The sequence below is a fragment of the Capricornis sumatraensis genome, chromosome 18, assembly GCF_032405125.1.
Source record: "Capricornis sumatraensis isolate serow.1 chromosome 18, serow.2, whole genome shotgun sequence".
NCBI classification, from domain to species: domain Eukaryota; kingdom Metazoa; phylum Chordata; class Mammalia; order Artiodactyla; family Bovidae; genus Capricornis; species Capricornis sumatraensis.
The window spans coordinates 42806753-42826441 of NC_091086.1; the positions used below are offsets into that span (position 1 = coordinate 42806753).

At 44.7% G+C, this 19689-nt stretch overlaps 1 protein-coding gene across 1 annotated transcript in view; it reads right to left on the reverse strand.

The window, feature by feature from the left end:
• The window catches only part of EGFLAM (EGF like, fibronectin type III and laminin G domains), a 189254-nt gene extending 173325 nt beyond the window's left edge, over window positions 1-15929 (reverse strand). Inside the window, exon 1 of the mRNA XM_068990556.1 lies at window positions 15693-15929. Within this exon, the coding sequence (XP_068846657.1) occupies window positions 15693-15789 (97 nt within the window). The 5' untranslated portion in view covers window positions 15790-15929. The remainder of the gene's footprint in view (window positions 1-15692) is intronic.
• Window positions 15930-19689: the final 3760 nt, after the last annotated feature.

Here is a 19689-nt window from a genome sequence, read left to right on the forward strand (position 1 = left end):
TCTTCCCCTTTGTAACAATCAACAATCTGAACTCAAGTTCTAAACAGAGCATAACCATTAGCAATGAAGTCTCCAACTTCTACTGGCCTTCTCAATTAGCACAAATGAATAAAGCTTTTTTACGTGGAAGAGGGTAGTTGGTGGTGATGGTAGTTCTTGAATCTAAAACTCAAACAGTGACCCTTCTTGAATATCTCCAATTAGAGAACTGGTTCAATCGAAAGGTTTTATTTTGTGTGTATGCTTAGTTGCTCAATCATGTCCAAGTCTCTGCAATCCTTTGGGTTGTAGCCCACCAGGCTACTCTGCCCAGAGAATTTTTCAAGCAAGAATACTAGAGTAAGCAAGAATATTGGAGTGAGTTGCCATTCCTCCTCCAGGGGATCTTCCTAACCCAAGGATCAGAACCCTCATTTCCTGTGTCTCCTGCATTGCAAGGAGGGTTCTTTACCCACTGAGGCCTTTATTTTGTACTGCAATATAAAAAATTTTCCCCTCAAAATCTCGAGATATCAATAGGTTGAGACTGAGAACTAGGATTCTTTAGGGTATCCAAATATCTTTTTCCATCTTCTCATAATACATAAACTCCTTGTGGGGGCAGAGGAGGAGGCAGGGTTGTCCAATAAAATGGTAAATGAAATTCAGTCTTCAGTTTCTGAATAAAATTAGTTGATTATGGGTTTAGAAAAACTGTTAGTATCCCCCAAAATCCCTCAGGCCTTGCCATCTCAGACCTGCCAGCCCACTTTCAGCTACCAATCTTTGCAACTTTCGCCTTAAGAATTTTTTCAGTGCCTCCCTAGTGGTCCAGTGGTTAGGAATCCGTCTTGTAATGCACGAGACACAGGTTTGATTCCTGGTCCAGGAAGATCCAGGGCAACTAAGACCCTGTGCAGCACAACTACTGAGCCTGTGCTCTAGAGCCTACGTACCACAACTACTGAAGCCACGACGCCCAGAACCCATGCTCTGCAAGAGAAGCCGCTGCAATGAGAAGCCCGCACACCGCAGCTAGAGAGCAGCCTCTGCCCTCTGCAACTAGGCAATGCCCATGTACGGCAAAGAAGACCCAGTGCAGTTAAAATAAATTAAAAAAAAAACTTTTAAGAGTTTTCTCAGAAGACACAGAAAACTTCCCTGCCCATAATTCTGGCAGGCCTCGTGGTGACAGATGGAATTGATGTAAATACCACAGCTCTTACGCCTCAGGTAGGAAAACTCTGAGCCACCTGTTCTATACCGTTTTCTAGAGTTTCTTCCATAAGTCTAAGCTCTAATTACTCACAGTGTTAACTCACTTGATGAGAAAACCTTCACTGACTGCCTTCTCAATGGACTCCCTATCTCACTTCCCCACTGTCCTTTTTTTGTTGTTCTGTTTTGGTTTGTTTCACTTTTTAAATAAATGATTTTAATTCAAATATTTTTCCTATGGTCTGTTCCTGGGAAATTCAAATGAAGACAGTGGGTGTTGACTAATTAATTATTTAAAGTTTGAAGAATAAACATTAATCAGCAGAGTATCAGGTACAAGATATTTATAGCCAAGAAATCAGAACAGAGTTGAAAAAATATGATTAACATAGAAACCAGCAACAAACCTAACAGAAGTGGGAGAAAGTCCAAGCTTGTGGTCTTCCCCTTTAAGTCAAATTCCCTGGAATTCTAAGAGGTTAGTTTAGGTTCATGGTAACTTTCTCAAGAGATGAAGAATTATCTTGCCTTCATTTCATATGTGTTCCAGACTGAGTTTTTAGAATTTCTATTAAAAGTCCTGGACATCACTGCAGTAATTTCTTAACACCACACAGCGAAGGATAGGTCAGTCTCAATGTGCTCTTAGCCAAGAAGCCAGCAGATTTGGGCCCAGAGGACAAGCTCATTCTCAAAAGATAAAGGTTTCCGTTGCTCTTGTAGATACTCTGTGAATTTATAGCAGGCATCCTTAAGCTAAATGGGACCTGATCCTCTGAGAGTTCTGAGTGCAAGCTAAACACAAATCAAAACCTCATGGTTACACCTAAGGAGGAAAATAGTAGAAATAGAAGATATATCATGCAGCCGTGGTAACAAAAGTAGCAATTAGGGTCCCAGTAAGAAGTAGAATTTATTTGATCTAAAAATATGGTCATTAAAAGACTACTTAACAGACGTGTGAACAGCTCTGAGAAACAGCTAGAGGTGTTGATGGACCTAGAGGCCAGCACCAGTGAGATGCTGCCAATACCCCAGGGCAGAAAATGCAAAGTGAAGAAAAACCTGTTCCGGGAGCCAGCCAGAGTCAGAAGCCATGGACGGCCCGGAGATGCAGTTTTAGAGAAACGTGACTGCTGCCAGGAATGCAGTGCCTCCAAAGGAGAGTGGAATCACAGCAGAAGTACACCAGAGTCTCTCCCCTGCACTCTCCTGATCTCCTTTCGATGTCTCTCATTAGCTGAACTCAAAGATGCCAAGGGCAAAGCAGCCTGAGTGATGCAGTAAGCCCAGCCCCAGAGAGCAAGGAGCAGGGCAGAAAAGAGCGGAGAGGAAACTCGGAGCCAGGAGCAGGGTGGAGTAGAAAACCCACCGTTATTTGGGTGCAGAGCAGAGCATGATGGAACCCCTCTTTGTGGGGAAAACTCTGTAGTCATTTCATTTATTTCCTTAATACTTAGTTCATCTTTTCACTTAAATTGTGAAAAAAAGCAAAAATTATAGAAAAGTGAGAGTTTGAGTGAACATATGTATAATCATCACATGGATGAAGTGAGAGTTTGAGTGAAGTGAACGTCGCTCAGTTCTGTCTGACTCTTTGTGACCTATGGACTATTAGCCTGCCAGGCTCCTCTGTCCATGGAATTCTCCAGGCAAGAACACTGGGGTGGGTAGCCGTTCCCTTCTCCAAGGGATCTTCCCAACCCAGGGATCGAATCAGGCTCTCCTGAATGGCAGGTAGATTTTTTACTGTCTGAGTCAGCATGTATCAATAGCCTAATCCTGTCTCCATCAGTGAATCTGATTTTTGATGTATTGATATTTCAAACTGAATTTTAGACATCACTTCCTCTTAATACTTCAGCATCAAATCATTTACTTTGCTCATTTTCAACTGCTATTATAATGCAGCTTACAATGCTATTATAATGCAGCTCTACTTTATACATACTGCCAATGCAGGACACATTAAGAGACATGGGTTCGATCCCTGGGTTGGGAAGATCCCTTGGAGGAGGGCATGGCAATCCACTTCAGTATTCTTGCCTGGAATCCCATGGACAGAGGAGCCTGGTGGGCTACAAGCCATGGGGTTGTAAAGAGTCAGACATGACTGAATCAACTTAGCGAACACACACACACACATATGGGCTTCTCTGGCGGCTTAGACAGTAAAGAATCTGCGTGCAAAGCAGGACACCTGGGTTCAATCCTTAGGTTGAGAAGATCCCTTGGAAAAGGGAATGGCTACCCACTCCAGTGTTCTTGCCTGGAGAATTCCAAGGATAGAGGAGGCTGGCTGGTTATACAGTCCATGGGGTTGCAGAGTCGGACACAACGGAGCAACTCATACACACACTCATAATACACTTGTATATGCATATATCAAGAAATCAATTAGTGAATGGGTCAATCAATTTGGTTGCTTTCAATTGGGCCACACAGGGGCATTCATTTTATCAGGTGTAACAGTCCTTACAAAACAAAGACTCTAGCTTTTGGCTGCTTTACTTTCCAAGGATTCCAGAATTGATCTTGGTAAGCAAGCCAGGGTCAACACAATAAAACTGAAGCAAGTCCTTGAGTACTGTTTTCCTCCCAACCTCACAATCAGATCTCGTTTCAAGAGATGGACTGACTTCATCCCTTCTCCTGCAACCTGACCTTTTCTATTAAACTGCCAATGCCATTCCCACACAAGTCTCATGTTCCTTTGGTTTCAAAGACAGATGGAGGGAGGAGGGGAACTGAACACACTGGCCTGCTTTAACTCCTCCTCCCCCACGATCTTTTGATGTATGAGTAAACAGTATTACTGCCTTTGCTTCTTAACCTCCCAGTCCGTGATAAAAAGCCGGTCTGAGGCAGTCCAACTTGTTCCTTCAAATTCTACCTCTTTTCTGGGTATCGAAAATAACATATTTCACAGTATGGACTCAATCAGACGCTCCTTAAAAACCCACATTTCCAATAGCCGCTGGCAACGTGGAGGGAGAATTTAAATTACATACTGCTGCACACTGACTCCTGGGCCATTTCCCTCTCTAAACCATTCTTCAGTGTGGGTTTTCAAATGTCTGCTCAGGTGGAGAAAAAATGTTGACACAGAGAAGCGACATCTTTTCTGTATCATGAGTGAGGAAGGAAATGAATCTGGGAGCTGGGAGCATGATCAAATTAATCACACCATGTTAAAACGTATTTGCCCCAAACGAGGCCATTGTTTTCCATTGCATAACTGTCTGGGAAAGACCAACTGCGTGCTAGACACTCCAGCAGGCCATGGAAGGGACACCCAGGTGAAGACATCAGAGTGCTCTCCTTCACAAAATACCAATCTAACCGAAGGCACGGTTCAGTACACCAAAAACATGAAAGTGAATGTGTTAGTCACTGGGTCTTGTCTGACTCTGCGACCCCATGGACTGTAGCCCGCCAGGCTCCTCTGTCCATGGGATTCTCCAGGCAAGAATACTGGAGCGGGTAGCCATTCCCTTCTCCAGGGGATCTTTCCGACCCAAGGATCAAACCTGGGTCTCCCGCAATGCAGCAGATTCTTTACCCTCTGAGCCACCAGGAAAGCTCCTCACACCAAAAACATAAAGCAAAGCAAAATAGGAGAAAGAGAAAGGGCTTCTGGCTGGGAGGGTATATGAAGACCTCACAGAACGGGGGAAACTGAGCCAAGCTTGGAAGGGTCATTGCATTTCCTTGGGCAGAGATGAGGGAAGGATATTCCAAGGGTGAGGATCAACATGTGGACAGGTTCACCACTGGGAAGCAAAGAGGAGGTCTATGGAAGAGCAAATAATCGAGCTTGGCTGGAATACAGATCATGTACTCAGTGAGAAGACAGGAAAAGGAAGTGGGGGCCATACTGTGATAGGCCTTGGATGTTCAGCTTTAGAGTCTAGAATGCAGTAGGGAGCCAGAAAGGAATATTAAACACAAAAGGGACAGGATTGGAACTACAATTTAGAAAGATTATTCTGGCAGGGAGGAGAGTTGACTCAAAACAGGCAGAGAGAGAGCAGATATCATAGAAACAGCATCTTTCATATTTATTCTCTTAATACCACAGCAAAGAAGGTAGATAAGGAAATGTTTTCCTATTAGAATATATTCTAACTGCAAATAACCTCTTTTTTGGGTATGGAGCCATACAGATGATACATGAAAATCTATCACCACTACAGTAGATATTTATAATCTTGATACAGTATCTTGATTATTTCTTCCTGGCTTTTTTTTTTTTAAATTAAACTCTAAACTGATTCCAGATCTTTCATCAATAACATGAACTTTATGACTGATCTAGATACCAAAAGTCATTGTTTGATGATGCACACCTGAAGAATCTAGAAGATGAAACCAAGGAAATGAAATTCCTTTCAGTTCCATTTTCACGGGAGCCTAAGCTCAATTATACATTTGTGTCAATGTTGTCAATATTTGGCGTTGTCAATATCTTCCATATCAAATATGGAAAAACTGCCATCTTTACCACTATATAAACTCTATAAACTATAATAACCTAATGAATATGGCCTAACTCTGGAGTGCCCATTGTGTACCAAATGTTTAAGTACTTCCCTAGCTGCACTTCCAGTCATTATATTAACTCACTGATTTATCAGATAAGATTTTATCTGATAGGTATTACGAGCCTAAGACATGAAGTACTCTATCTGGAATCAGGCAGCCATAACTTTTGAAGCCAAGCTTGAAACCCATGTCTGTTTGATTGGATTCTTGTTACAATTCTTCCAAGCTGCAGGGATGTGTGTTATATGTGCAGATTGTGGCCAAAGCCCATCAATTACTCTCAAACAGCTATCAAAGGAATCCTTCTTTTCCCAACCTCACGACATGCTTGTTTAACTACACCCATTAGGAACTCCTAGAACATCAAAAAAATGCCTAAGAAATTATTAGAAAGTCTTGAGACTTGAATGATAAACCTTTGAAACATGCCACATTGAAGATCTAGCAAATACTATTTCCACTAAAGAAAATGGCTACATGTTGGAGGAATGGGAAGCTTGGAGGAATGACAAAGCCAGGCTGAGCATCCTGGGTGCTCCTGAGACCCCAGAAGGGTCTTCTGTAGGGGGTACTAGAAGGATTCTGGGGCCATCCTCCAGCCATAATAACTGCTTCTCATTTGCAAATAGCCCCTCAGTCATCATGTATTTTGCAAAACACACATCAGCCAGTCAGGAGTATGACTGAAAGCAGCACCAGTTCATTCCACAGAGTGTCCCATGACATGCATGGAGCCTCTGCAAGTGAAAGGTGGGCGAGTCCTGTTGGCAAGGTCCCTCCTGACTGCAGAGCTAAACATGTCACAGTGGTCATGCTCTTATCCAGCAGCTGCAAGAACACCTCTGCATTGATGGAAAGCATCAGGGGATAGGCTCATGTCCTGGGTTGTGCCTGTTTCCTCTTTGCTGTGTCATCAGCCCTTGACTTCCCAGTGAGGCGAGGGTTACAAGATCAAGTGAGATTATTTCTTTGAAAGTGCTTTGGAAAACACAGTGGTTCAACAAAACATCGATTTATCTTTTTGGGATCAGTCCACACCATCTTCATCCCCGTCGAAGCAGGCTGTGGTGTCTAAAATATGATTTTTGTATTTTAAGATGCATCTGTCACTGAATAAATTATTCTACCATGAATAGTCATTTTTGTTATGGGACACAAATAGAAGGAGCTTCTAGAAAACTGTGGTAAAAACTGGAGTTCTAGTTGATGTGCCTTAGAAATTCACTCTATTTAACCCTCCAGGTAGTTATTTCACTTTACAAAAGGGGTAAATTTTACTTTTTGTGAAATGTAGGAAATACATAGCAACAAATAGTATTTAGTTACCCAGAAGGCACAGTGGTAAAGAATCTGCCTGCAATACAGGAGGCACCGTTTCGATCCCTGGGTCAGGAAGATCCCCTGGAGAAGGAAATGGAACCCACTCCAGTATTCTTGCCTGGAGAATTCTATGGACAGAGGACCCTGGCCGGCTACAGTCTACGGGGTCACGAAGAGTCGGACATGACTGGACGATTGAGCACATAGACTACAATAAAAGCAAATTCCAGGCCAACTGCTGCCACATATACAAATATTCATGCACAAGTCACAAAAATTCTCAAATAACTTAGCCTTTTAACGTCCTTGTTTGTTCTCTTAGGAGCTCCAAAGCAAAAATTCACCACATGTGGTAACGGTCTTCCCGGTACACAGTTGAACTACATTTCCCAGCTTCATTACGGTTCGGTTGGGGCCCAGGGATCCTGTTCCGGCCCGGGACACTAATGTCTCCCATACAAGTCTTCTTTCTATTTACCTTCCGTGACACCTTGGAGGCCCATTTTAAAGATGGCGGTAGTACAAGATGGAGGTATTAAAGACCAAGTGACTTAGGTTTTCAAGTCACCTTTTGGAGGAGAGCAGCCCAGGGGAGCTGCCCATGAAGAAACATTCACTTTGGGCTTGGAGTAAATGAAAAATAAATTTTAGGTCAAGTCACCGAGATTTTGAAGTTGTTTGTTATAGCCGCAAGCACATTGCTGAGGCAGATATTATTGAATTCCATAATACAAAATTGCTTCGGTATTCTAATGGGAGCATCAGCAAGTCATCCAGGGCCATTGGGCAAAGGAGCCTATGGTTAAGTGAGAAAGATACAGGAGTGAATGGAGCTCTGAGCCAACACCAAAGCAACTTGACCCTCGGGGCTTGCTGGATTGTTACTTTTTGTCCATGCAAAAATAGAGGGGCACACACAGTCTTTCTAGCCAACCATATATTTCGCTAATGAAAACATTTCTAACACAATGTGTGCTAATTACCAAACCCTCCAGTCTGCATTTTTGATAGCATCACTCAAAGTACTTTCCCCAACCACCTTTGAAGGTGGACCTTGCAATAAAATTCTTCAGGTGGTAACTAACCAATCAGCCCTGGAGTGTAGATTACTGGCCAGCACAGAGGTGAAGTTCAAAATATATAACCACTGGTACCACACATCACCAAGGGATTAAAAAAAAAGTGCAAACTCTTATGTTGGAGCGGTACCTTCTACCCTGGATAACTTCAAATGTTAATTAAGCGCCCTTAGGGTACAGATTAAAGTAATTCACGCCATGACTGTTTATACTGAAGTATTTAAAAAGTAAATTAGAAACAAACAAGCGTCTAATTCACAGACATCACCCAGTGTGTTTATGTCTCTGCTCACCCTAAGAATTACCAGCAAAGGATCAAGGGACCTATCCCTAAGTGTCAGATTAGATCAATAAAATTAGCCATCTGTCCAAGGAAGGCTTTAAACTCAGGTTGTATTTAAATATTACGTTTCCAACTGCCCAGATATTACAGAAAAGTGCCTGCTGATAGAACTCCTTTTGCACAATGTAAACCATTAACTGGCTAATATAAACTTTTTGCACCAAGGAAAATAAACAGCATTAACACTGCATTAAATCTGATTCAGGATTTTGGGTGCCCCGTCAGCAAACACAAGTGTTAAGATTTAAATTGCTCAGGATTTGCAGACTCAGGCAAAGAAAGAATCTTCACATATCTTTAGCAGGAATGAGGAGGAAGAGGCTGGAAAAGAGATCAAAGCTTCAGAAAGTAAGGGTGGTCCCATTAGTTAAGATAATAATAATTAGTGTGAGTATTGTTAGATAATCATATCTTATTTTTGTGTAGCACCTTAGTTCTTTCAAAGCACTAGTCTGATTTCCTTTGATTCTTAAAATAAGCTGGTTATCTGGGGTAAGTGGGGTTTTTCTTACAGCTCTGGAAATGCAGAATCATGAATAAGAAATGCAAGAGCCACTGGTGTCCAGTCTCTTCTCTTTCTATGTCACCAGTAGTAGCCATGAATCACTCCAATCTGCTGATCAATGAGCAAACCCTGGCCATTTCTTAGCTATCTAGCTCTGTGGAGATTTTCATGAACTTCCAGTCACATGCCAATCTGGATAATTCTCTTTCAGGAATAGCTGCTCCCCACCCCTAACACCCTACAAAACTTCCACATGACAATTACCAGACAAAAAACGTCCATCACCCTTGGAGTTAGTGTTTCTCAAAAGAATCTGCTTAAGCAAGACCACAAACCTCACAGTTACATCTCCAAACCCCAAATCAAGGCATGTGGTTGACCAAAGAGTCTTTCTGATTTGCCAATTTATCTAAAAATGTTGTACAACTTGGTAAACTTAAAATTATGTTATCAAGTATACATCAACACACATGAGAAAGGATAAAAAGTACATGAACTCATGTCTGTGTTAATTATTCTGATGCCTAGAAATACACATATTTTTCCCTCCTTTCCCCTCCACCCCCGTCCAGATTAAACAAGCCCAAATTCATAAACATTGCCTTCAAGCTTCAAGCTTCTAATCCCTTTTAATGCCTTGGTGTATACATTACCTCATTTAATCCTTAATTGGTTGGTTCTTTCTTTATCCTATTTCTGTAAGACATTATGAAAAAACCGGAGCAAACGTTTTGGCCAACCCGATATTTCTACAGACAAGGAAACCCAGGCTTACAGAGTTAATATAACTAGCCTTAAAGTCACCAGGTAATTTTTTTAAAAAGAAAAAGAAAACAACAACAAAAACACAGTGTCAGAACTTGAACCCAAACTTGTCGAATGGCAGAGTCTGTGCTTTCACCCAAGCCCGGAGAAGGGCTGGTCATGCACAGTTCAGCCTGGCTTCTTGTTGATGTTACTGCAGGTCATCCCTCCTGGGTGCAGCCATCTCTCAGTGGCAGGGCTAGGGGAAAGAGGATAAGTAGGAGGACTTGCTCAGAAGAGATGTCCTTCAGCGACCTTCAAAGATCTCAAGTCCTAAATCCAATCTTCAGAAGCCCTGCAGAGTGTCTAGACACTGGTTTGTTCCGGTTGAAACACAAGTGTGTTATCGAAGTGGAGAGTGTAGGAGTACTGGAAAGTTCCTGGGGTGGAGGTACCGGGGAAGAGAGGCAGTGGAGGAGCCCAAATTCTCCTCCGTCATGTCCCCAAGTGTGAACTATGACCCACACGCACCACGTGACCTGAGGTTCTTGTTTAAAAAGCAGATGTCTGGGAGGCACTCCAGGAATTCTTATCCACACAGGAGTTCAGGAATGACTCACAGGTCTAATACCTGCTCTGAGCCAATGCTAGAAAATGTGCCCTCTGGTGGCAGCAATTTGATTTGATTTTTCACCTGAGTCTCTCCCTGTCCCCAAGCCCAACCCCCAACCCATGAGATCAGAGGGCTCATACCTTTCAGCTCATGAGATTAAAGTCACACCTTGAGGTCCTTCTCCAAAATGGCGGTTCACAGCCAATGCAATCAAAGATGGGTGGGGGTGGGGGTGTTTCTCCTATAAACTGCCATTTACACTCTGCAGTATCTCCTCATCTTTCCCCTATTTTTTTTAATCCCTGAAATAGCAGGTGCACTTCTAATACCTGCAACTAGCTGTGACCAAAACAAGTGGCAAGGGTCTTGACCAGCTCCGAAGATTCTCTGCTGCAATCGAGACATCATCTCATTCATTTAGTGGGTTGGGAGAAATACAGTCCCATTTGTGGAGGGGGAGAGGTGGGAGAAGACAGGATCTCCCCAGAATAACCCTGCAGGAGCTGAGATTCCCCCCTCTGCCTCAGACACCTGAGCCATGTTTTCCAGAAATCTAGCTCTGGGTCACTGGACCACTTTCTGAGGAGCTACTGGCTACCCCAGTAGCTCAGCAGTAAAGAATCCACCTGCTATGCAGGAGATGCACGTTTGATGCCTGGGTCAAGAAGATCCCCTGGAGGAGGGCACGGCAACCCACTCCAGTATTCTTGCCTGGAGAATCCCATGGACAGAGAAGCCTGGCAGGCTACAGTCCAAAGGGTTGCAAAGAGCCACACATGGCTGAAGCAACTGACCACACACACACGCAACCCGTGAACAGATGGACAACTACTCCCAAAAGAATTCTAAGGTTATTAAAGCCCTAATCTCAGTGTAAGAAATAAAAAACACAAACAAAAAACACCACTCAGTTCCTCTCTGAACAAGTCACTCTTCCATGAGAAAGAATTCTGAGAAAAAAGTACTGCCTCATGTTACACACATTTACTCCTGATCGTGGTCTCACAGAGGTCCCTTTACCTCATAGAGAATCAAAGAAGAGAGAAAGAGAGGCAGGGGCTTCTTTATAGGGATTGGCTGTGAAGTGGGAACAAACAGGAGGGTAGGGGGGCTGATGGAAGAATGGGTTGGAGGAAATGTTTCTGCTATGGTGCCAGAACTGCATGGGATGCTAGTAGCTAGGTGCTGGGTTGGGGTGAGAGGGGGCGGAATATATATATATATATTTATTTATTTATTTATTTATTTATTTATTTATAGCTTCCCAGGTGGCCCAGTGGTAAAGAAACCACCTGCCAAAGCAGAAGACTCAGGTTCGATCCCTGGGTTGGGAAGATCCCCTGAAGGAGGAAATGGCAACCTGCTCCAGTATTCTTGCTTGAAAAGTCTCATGGACAGAGAAGCTTGGCTGGCTACAGTCCACAGGGTCACAAAGAGTCAGACACAACTGAGAGACTGAGTACACACACTCATATAATCTCCCTCGTATTTGTGGCTCCAGTTTTCATCGAGAAGCAAGGCAATCTGGATCAGCCTCCTGAAGGAGTAGGGTTAGCTGGAAAGGAAGGAGGGTGTCCAGAAGAGCTGAGTCCCCCAAATTACATGCCCTGTGAAAAGGACTTGATGAGAGCTTCAAGTAAGGATGTAAGCAAACTCTTGTGAATATCAGGTTATTCTAGGTAGGTGGGGGAAGTAGAACAAGATGATCCGGGACCCATGCTTGATCCTCTTGCCATTCAGTGTCACACTAGTAGCAGCAGAAACCACCTAGAGGTGCCCGTATTCCCCACCATCAACCCCCAAGGCACAGTGCCCTTGAGCTATATCTGCTCTGTTCCTCTAGGCTTTTGTTTTGCTGAGTTTCCCTGGATCTTTGTATGAGTCCACTTCGGTAGAGAAATACTGGGGGAAAGGTGGAAAGGAAATGATTACAGACCTGCATCTCCCCCGAAAATGACTGTGAACCCCAGTTCTCCAGGGGAAAATCTTCCACTCTGACCTTGTCCCACTGACCCTGAGACCTCAGGCAGCTGGAAAGAGAAAAGGCAGGGGAGCCCTCAGCTCTCTCTGTATGCCAGAGTTAAGCTAACACTGTGAGATACAAATCTGCTTGTGGGAACACACGTGGCTTGACGCATGCTGGTCCCAGCAGATGTGTCTTGTCTGGATTTTCCTTTCCCTCCCTCCTGCCCCACATCAGAGGCTCAGCTGTCCTCTCTGCACATGCTGCTGAGAGACTGGGTAAGGGAAGTGCTGGAGATCACTCAGGAGGTCTGGGTACTAGTTCCAGACTTGGCTTCTGATGTTAACTTGGGGCAAGTCCCTGAGTCATGCTCAACCCAGCTGTAAAGTGAGGGCGTTTCAATTCCTGCCAGGTCTGTGATTTGAATGTGGGAGCCCCCCAGTTCATCCAGGAGGAGGACACCCTCTCTGAAGGGATGCACATCTCTGCTAATCAGGCCATTAAGGACTCCTTTCTGCTCCTAAATATCAGAGACTTTAATTCCCATTCCGCCACTTGCTAGATGAGTGACCCTGGTTAAGACATTTAATTTCTTTCTCTAAGCCACAACTTCCTCTGCAGTTAAACAAGGATAATAATGGTACCCATCTCACAGACCTGTTGGGTTGATTAAATAAATCATTACATGTCAAGTTCTTTGGAAAGAGTAGCAAGCACTTAATCAGTGTTATAATTATTTAATATGACTTAACTTGCCCACCGTCCTTTCTTGTGAGTCTCAGCAAGTGCCGAGGTTTCATTACTGACACTAATGACAAGAGGAGTAGCTATCTTGGGGTGGAGGGAAAGGTTGCCTATCTTAGACCCAAATGAAACTCAAAACTGAGTTTCAAGCTGCATAGTTTTTCTCTTTCTCACCAGAATTAGATGGGGGTGGGGAATTTTCAGGTGGATTTTGAATCCAAGACTTCAACAAAGCTGTACTTGTGAAAGATAGATTTAGGAGTGTGAGGAGAAAAACAGGGCCATTCAAATAAAACAGGACTGTTCCAGTATGCCTTAGGTGGCAGCCATGCTACCTTCAAAGTACTGCACACAAATCAATTTCTATTGAGGAAACAAGGTACAAAGAAACTCCCACATGGATACTCGCAGGATTTGCTGGTGTCTGGGGAAGATTATAAATTAGCTGGTTGCTGTTCACATCAGAGCCAAGTGGGGCACATTCACTTTTTAATCTGGACCAATTTTCTGGATCAAAAACCAGTCTTTCCAAGGGATGTATATGAGCCCAGGAGGATATTTTCCCCAAAAGTTTATGAAGTAGCTGTCATTTTAATCTGAACAGCCTTCCAACCTGAAAGCCAGTGTCTGGATAAAATTATAAAATAATGAAAAACTCTCCTAGGCTGAACCTAGTCCAAACACTCCTTCTACCTCCAGTTTGATATGTTTAATGTGCCAAAATATTTAAAAGGTAGAGTTTCTGCTATCAAAACCCTATCTATGCTTCAAATAAAACCAAAGAGACCAACACAGCATATTCATAGCATGAATAACAGAATGAGACCCTGGATGAACCAGGTAGGAAATATTTTTAGGAGAGGAACTATAGAAAATAAGAAAGGAAATATGGTGAACCATATGAGCAGTTTTACACAGCAGGCTTTTGTGCAATACTTTTTTTAAAAAAATCTGCTTAAATTAATTGAAATCTATCCTTAAAAGAACATTACATACACTGCTCATGCTAAAGAACTACAGCTATAACTATGCATTGTTCAAAAAATTGTGACTAGATGGTTTTATGTAAATAAATCCACAGAAGGGAGTTGATCACAATCTGCATATCTTAAGGAGGGAAGTTAGGAAGAATTCCTTCACTGAAATGCTTTAAGATATGTGTCTGTGTGCATTATGAAGAGAAACAACATAATGCAATATCACCTGGGACTGCTGCTGTTTTCTCCAAAGTCAATGACCAGTAGGAACAGAATAGCTCATAATTCAAGCGTGCTTCAGATAATAATAACAACTATAAATTTCAAAGCAGGTAGCAAAGTGTAGGTGATGACTGCTACAGCTTGAAGGGTGAAGGTGTCTTCCAAAACTGAAAAGCAACAAGTCATATTTCCAAGTAGAGAGATTCTTGAGCAGTGCAAATATTTAAGCAGTTATACAGGAATCTGCAAAGATTATTTTCTTTGCCTGGTGGCTCAGTGGTAAAAGAATCAGCCTCCCAATGCAGGAGATGTGGGTTCAATCCCTGGGTTGGGAAGATCCCCTGGAGAACAAACTGGCAACCCACTCCAGTATTTTTGCCTGAAAAAGCCCATGGACAGCGAGAGGAGCCTGATAGGCTACAGTCCTTGGGTCTCAAAGAGTAGGACACAACTTCGCCAGTAAAATGTAGCACAATTTTCCTGGTTTCGGAAAAAATTTTTGTGAAGACAAACTGCACTTTCTGCAAACTGCAGACGGCATTCAAATAAAGTTATACTGTTCATAAGATATAATTAATCCCATAAGACAACACCCTCCTTACAAAGTAAACTAAGAAAAAACAGATTTTTCAGAATTCTAAATATAACCTCAGCAAAGAGGAATAAAAATCATTAGAGAAACAACGTTGAGAACTTTCTTGCTTAGAATGTTCTACTTTGAGTAATCTCACCACACGGGCCAAACCAAAGTAGACAAAAACACAAGATTTTTTACCTGTGTAACTAGAGGAAATGCAAGCTACCGTGTTTCAAGTTCGCTCCAGTTCACTGTAATAGCTCATGAGGCTATCTATCTTTGTTTAAATCGCAAAGACAGGAGCTCAAAACACAGCATAAAATAAACCCACTGGGCGCTCCTTACTGAGAAAACAGCCCGAGTGGAAGAAGCCCCTAACATCTGAAGCCACATCCCGACACAGTGCGTGGGAAGGACCGGAGATGGGCACAGGGCACACCAGGCAAATCTTCAGACACTCAACAGGAAATGGCTGGGCTCTGGACAGTATGAATTCAATAAGCTGTTTAGAGACGCAGGAGGAGCCGTTTGACTTTTCCTGCACAGTTGCAATCCTCCTAATTGAGACAGTGTGATCGCTGCCACAACTCTCAGCTCTCTGCGGTCAAATACAGAGCCCTCCACCTCTACTGTGTCTGGAAAAGAGATCCTTCTTTCAACAAACAAATATCCCTGGAACCGCCTGGGATGGAAAGGGGAGGGCGAGGTTCGCGTCTCTTCTAGGCTCTGGGCAGAGAAGAACCCAGTTAAGTGCGGTGGATCAGGGGTGAGAGAGAAGGTACGTCGCCAGCTTCGCGTCCTCGCTGGGGACGGGGACCCGGGCGCTCCGAACGTGGTGCTCCCGGGAGCACTGTCAGCATTACCTTGTTTTCTGAGCGCTGATGGGAGCGGCGCAGCACCGGGTCCGAGGCTGGAAGCCAGGAGCAGGAGCCGGAGCAGAACTCCTCGGATTAAATCCATTTCACCGCGGGCGCCTGCAAAGTTTCACCAAGTCCCGGGCGCACACGGAAAGGGCGTCTCCTGGGAGACGTGGGGGACGCGGCCTCCGCGGAGCCCCTGACCTGGGTGAGCCGGCGAAGGGCTGAGGGAACTGGACCAGGAGGCGTCCAAACGGGCAGGACTGCAGGCGGGAGGTCGGCGTGCTGGAGTGAAGCCGGCTGCGAGCGGCAGGGCTTTTCGGAGCGGGGCGGGGGAGTAGGGGGGCGGCTGAGGAAGCCGACGGGGAGGGACTGGCTGGCCGCCGGAGGGAGGGAGAAAGGCTCGACCCGCCCGGGGATGGAATTACAATCGAGTGGAAGTGAGAGGGGCAGACCCTGAGACAACTGACTCTGCGCCCACCGCTGGGGCAGACAGCCCGCCCATCACCCCTCGAGCGACCCCCTGCGCAGCCCTTCCCGGCTGGTGACCTAAATTGGCGCGCTAGGAGGGGCCGACTTCAACCTCTAGAGACCCAGGGCAGGATTTAGGTGATTGCGAGCCCAGGACCCTCTGCCTCGGTTCTGATTCTGAAATCTTGCGGGGCCTCCCCGCCCTTCCCTAGTAAACTCCTCGGGCCGCGCCCCTCTGGGTCGCTTCCCCCTTCCCTGGGCACTTTTCGCAACACCTCCAAAGGTGGCTCTAGCCGCTCCACCGCCCTCGGGGTAAGGGGCGTAGCAGGGGGCAGGGGCGAGGGTCTGAGGTTTGCAGTGCTGGAGGCTAGGAGGAAGAGGGGGCGGGGCCGGCCGGGACCCAGGCGCTAAGAAGATAAATGGGATTTAAGGCGCGCTTACGGAGAGCTGAAGCCGGTCACTCTGTTGGAAACGCCGGGTGGAGATTAGGGCCCGGCGCGGGGAAGTGGGGTGCCCTCCCGGTAGAGGAAGGCAACTGGAGACCCTCCAGGGGAGGAGATGAAGCTTTAGGTTAAGCCCGGCTTTGGGGGTAAGGAAGCGAACTCGAGCCCCCGGGTAGACGGGGAAGACACGGCTGGGAGGGGGGCGCGCGCCAGCCAGGCTGGACCTGGAGGCCAACAGGGGGTCCTGGCCACTGATCCTGGGACCAGGGTCCCCAGATCGGCTCACTATTTCCGAAAAATACCCTTTCTCCTCCGTATTTGCTGCGGAGAACTCAGGAAAAAGCGCCTGTTGCCGGATTTCCAGGTGGCGAGAGGAGACGCCGTGACCAGTCCTGTTGCACAGCCGCGTGCTGATTTCCGAGCCAAAGAGAAGGCGGATACGATAAATAAACCAAGAGGGAACAAACCTGGAGGAAAAGGCAGGCTTCGCCAGTTCCTGGGGGAAGATCAAAGGCCCTAGGAAGTACCCCGCAGAGGAAGCCTGGGGGGCTGACCTGGGGGACTCCGAGCCGGCCCCGCCCCACCGAGCCGCGCCCGTGAGGCTCCTTGGTGTCCAGGCCCCTCATTGTTAACCTGGCTTCAGGGAACCGGAGGGAACGATGTTGCCTATCTCCCTTCGCCTCCTCCCCTCAAAGACTGATATTATTCTTTCAGGAGGGAAGTATCTCTTCCCTGGCTAGAGGGTTTGTAATGGGCCGGATCTGGTTTATTAGCAAAGCTGAGAATACGTTCCCTTTTGTTTTGGCGTTCTCAAGTGTACTACTGTCCCTAAAGAAATTCAAAGTCACTCTGACTTGAGTCATTGGAAGTCTTAGATGTGACACCAGAGTTTGTCCTTTTACACGGAGCTGGAGGGGAAAATTCGTACAGACTGCGCCCTTCACTTGGAAGGTGATACTAAATGTATGTCTGGTAGCCAGGCAATGCGTCTGCCCGCCAAGGCTGCTAGGCTCAAAGTTGGCAGAATCTTAAGATTAGAGGTCATCTAGGCCCTGCCTCCATTCCACTCAGGAATCTGTCTCCAGCATCTTTGCCTTGAGCTCCACCTGTGATAAAGAGCGTCTACCTTACCACCAGCCGAGAAGGTGTTGGACCTAAGATGACACCCAGAACCAAATAACTGTTACCCTGAAGTTATCTCCCATGTTGGTTCTGCTCTTTCCCACTTAAAAATTATTCTCCCTGATGTAAAAATTGGAAGTAATATTAACTATTAATATTATGGCTAGCATTTATATATTACCTACCATGTACCAGACCCTCTTTAAAAGACCGTTTAATCCCACTGTCAGCCATACCAGCTAGGTATTGTTATTAGTATTATCCCCATTTGACAGATGAGAAAGCTGAAACGTGTAAAAGTTAACTGCGTTCATGCTTAGTCGTGTCCCACTCTTGCTACCACATGGACTGACTAGTCTGCCAGGCTCCTCTGTCTGTAGAATTTTTCAGTCATGAATACTGGAGTGGGATGCCATTTCCTGCTTCAAACCATCTTCCTGACCCAGGGATCGAACCTGCATCTCCTGTGTCTCCTGCATTGGCAGTAAATTCTTTACCATTGAGCCGCCTGGAAAACCCATGGAAGTTAAGTGACCTGCTCTAAATCATTCAACTTCTGAGAATCAGAGCTTCAGTTGAATCCAGGTGGCCTGGTTCCAGAGTCCAGACTTTGAAGAAGACAGGTGTGGGCAGACACAGCAGTGGACCAAAAATCCTGAGATCCATGTGTTTAATATTAGGCTCTACTTGCAGTGTATCTTGGCAAAATGAAGGGACTAGATGAAGTCATTGCCATGTTCCAGGGTTTGCTTTCTCTTTATTATCCAATTAAGCGGCACCATCTAATCCAAGTCTCTTTTTCTCTGAAAGTTCCTTTTCTCTTTAAAAAAAAAAAAGGTTTTATTGGAGTACAGTTGCTTTGCAACGTTGTGTTCATTTCTACTGTACAGCAAAGTGAATTAGCTATATGTATGCATATATGCCCTCTTTTTGGATTTCCTTCCCATTTAGATCACCACAGAGAATTGAGTAGGGTTCCCTGTACGATACAGTAGGTTTAAATGTCTCTTTTCAAAAATCTATACACATTGTCCATTGCGAATTCTGCAAGGCTGAGTTTCAGCCTTCCTGCTGACGTTCTCAACAAGCACCTATACACCTCCTCACTCTTGGCCTTTCCATTCTCTGCAGCTGGCCGTGGGTGATCAGGAAGCTGCCTTGGTTCTATCAGAGTCCCCTTTGTTTCTTCTTTGCTGGGATTATCTTTGGTTATATTGTTATATTTTAGTTTTGAGGGCCTCTAATAGCTCCAGATTCTCAGGCCATGGAGATAAGACCTTACTTCTTGAGATCTGCTTGTTACAAATCTAGGGCACATGTTAGACCCAACTTCTTCCCTTCACTTGTCAAATTACATCCCTTAAGGTTTTCTCTTCTTCTAGCCCAACAACCAGTTTACAGCACTTGTAAATCTGATTAAAGACAAATGGAACACTTGTCTTTGACTCTCTTCCTGCCTTCTGGGAGGAGGGGAGCTAAAGACGGCAAAAAGGCTTTGAATGTTTCATTAAAAAAAAAAAAAAGCTGTGCAAATTCACTTGAGGTCTAAACTCAATTAATAAGGTCACCAGCAGAAGAGTGACCTGCCTGTTTTGCTCAATATCATGGGAGAAGAGTATGATCTTTCCTCCATAGCGTGGATTCGGAGGCTGTTAGAAGAAAGTAAAGGCAAAGTTACCAATTATAGGATTTTTAGGAAGCCCATGAATGAGAGTGAGAAATAGACAGCAGCAAAGGAACAGCTTCAGATGTAATTAATTTTTTGAATAGGTTGCATGTACATATATTTGAAATGTGCATCAGGTGGAGTAAACGGTGAAAAGTAAGTTTCCTTTTACCCTTTCCTGTGTCATAAGCAATAAATATTAAGACTTTCCTGTGTGTCCTTCTACAGTTATTTTATGAACATACAAGCAAATATATATATATACACACACACATATATATATATATACTTAACACAAACA